Below are 1,500 nucleotides of genomic sequence, written 5' to 3' on the forward strand. Positions count from 1 at the left end.
AGTCGCGGCTGCGGCACCCGGACAAGCGCCCCGACGACCCCGCCGCCACCGCCGACTTCCAGGGCCTCGTCACCTCCTACAGGCTCCTACGCGACGAGTCCCTCCGCCGCCAGTTCGACGCCCGCCTCCGCGCCCGCCGCGGGGCCGCCGCCCGCGCCGCCGCCACCGGGGTCAAGCGGCGCAGGGCCGTGTCGGACCTGGAGGAGCGCGAGCGCGCCTTTGCTGCCCGTGCGGGAGCGGGACCGGCCTTCGACCCCGCGCAGCTGGCCAGGCGGGAGGATAAGCGCAAGGCTGCGGACGTTAAGCGCGAGCTGGAGGACTTCTTCAGGAAGTCCGTCGCCTCTGGCTCTGCTTCCACTTCGGTATAATCTCTCACTGTTTTTTTTTCCCTTGAATCTAGTAAATTCGTTTTCTTTTCCTTGTTGTTGGATTGATAGCATTCTATTTTTTGCTGCAACTTACAATTTGTTGCCTTATGGGATGATGAATGTTGGGGATTTTGTGTAGCCTCTAGACCTAAAAGACAAGATGATGCACCTTAACTGGCTTACTCCTGAACAATTTCTCAAGAGTGATATTTGATCAGACAGGGGTAGGTTTTGCTCTACTATAGCCTTACAGACAAAGACGAAACAACATACAAATTGTGGGTAACATGCAAAACAGGATCAGCAAAAGTATTTTCACCATCCAAAGTAGCTATGTGATTATGTCTAGATTGTTCAGCATTAAACATCTTCACACCACACATCATAAAATTATGGCATGATGATTTTTTTTTTGAATTTCTGTAACCTGAAGATGTGAAAGATGACATATGCACCTTTAAACTGGAGTAGCCCTGCACTATTGCTTAAGAGTGATCGTCGATCAAAGGGGATACTGTCCGCAATTGCAATTGTAGTCTTAGATATATGGAACAGTATACAACTGACTGCCTGTGGGGTTGAGTATATATACTTCTAAATTTGTGGATTTAACATACGAAACAGGAACAGTAAATGTATTTCATCATCCAGAGTACTCATGTGACCATGTCTAGATTATTCAGCATCAAACATCTTGCTTCCACGCATCATAGCTTTGTTTAATGTTGAAGAAAAGGCGCATTTGGCAGATTTCTCTGCCCTACCGTCAAAGTAAAGTTTAGGATTAAGCAAGATATGTGCCTATTTGTATGTTGCAAGAGATTTGTCGATTGGTCCTGACCACAACTTGGTAAATTTCTTTTTAGGCACATGGAGATAACAAGGGTGGAACCCCAGATAACAGAACAAAAACTGACAAGGGGAAGGTCTTGAAGGTTTCATGGGAAGGGGGTGCAGATTACTATACTGCTGCAAAGTTGGATGAGATCTTTAGGCAATTCGGCGAGGTTGAAGACATTGTTATCAAGACCAGGAAATCAAGGAGCAAGGGTTCAGCAATTGTTGTGATGGCTTCCAAAGTGGCGGCTGTAAGTCTCATTTATCTCTTCATTTCTGTCTTGGAGATTTTTTA

At 46.9% G+C, this 1,500-nt stretch overlaps 1 protein-coding gene across 1 annotated transcript; it reads left to right on the forward strand.

Moving 5' to 3' along the window:
- Nucleotides 1-5: 5 nt before the first annotated feature.
- Nucleotides 6-1,456, forward strand: LOC119348341 (dnaJ homolog subfamily C member 17-like; the record flags this gene model as incomplete). The annotated part of the gene is made up of 2 exons (XM_037616522.1): nt 6-362; nt 1,235-1,456. Coding segments are annotated over 2 exons (579 nt in total), but the record flags the coding sequence as incomplete, so codon positions are not given.
- Between the last annotated feature and the right edge of the window lie 44 nt (nt 1,457-1,500).

This window comes from Triticum dicoccoides, unplaced genomic scaffold, assembly GCF_002162155.2.
Source record: "Triticum dicoccoides isolate Atlit2015 ecotype Zavitan unplaced genomic scaffold, WEW_v2.0 scaffold8914, whole genome shotgun sequence".
Lineage (NCBI taxonomy): Eukaryota > Viridiplantae > Streptophyta > Magnoliopsida > Poales > Poaceae > Triticum > Triticum dicoccoides.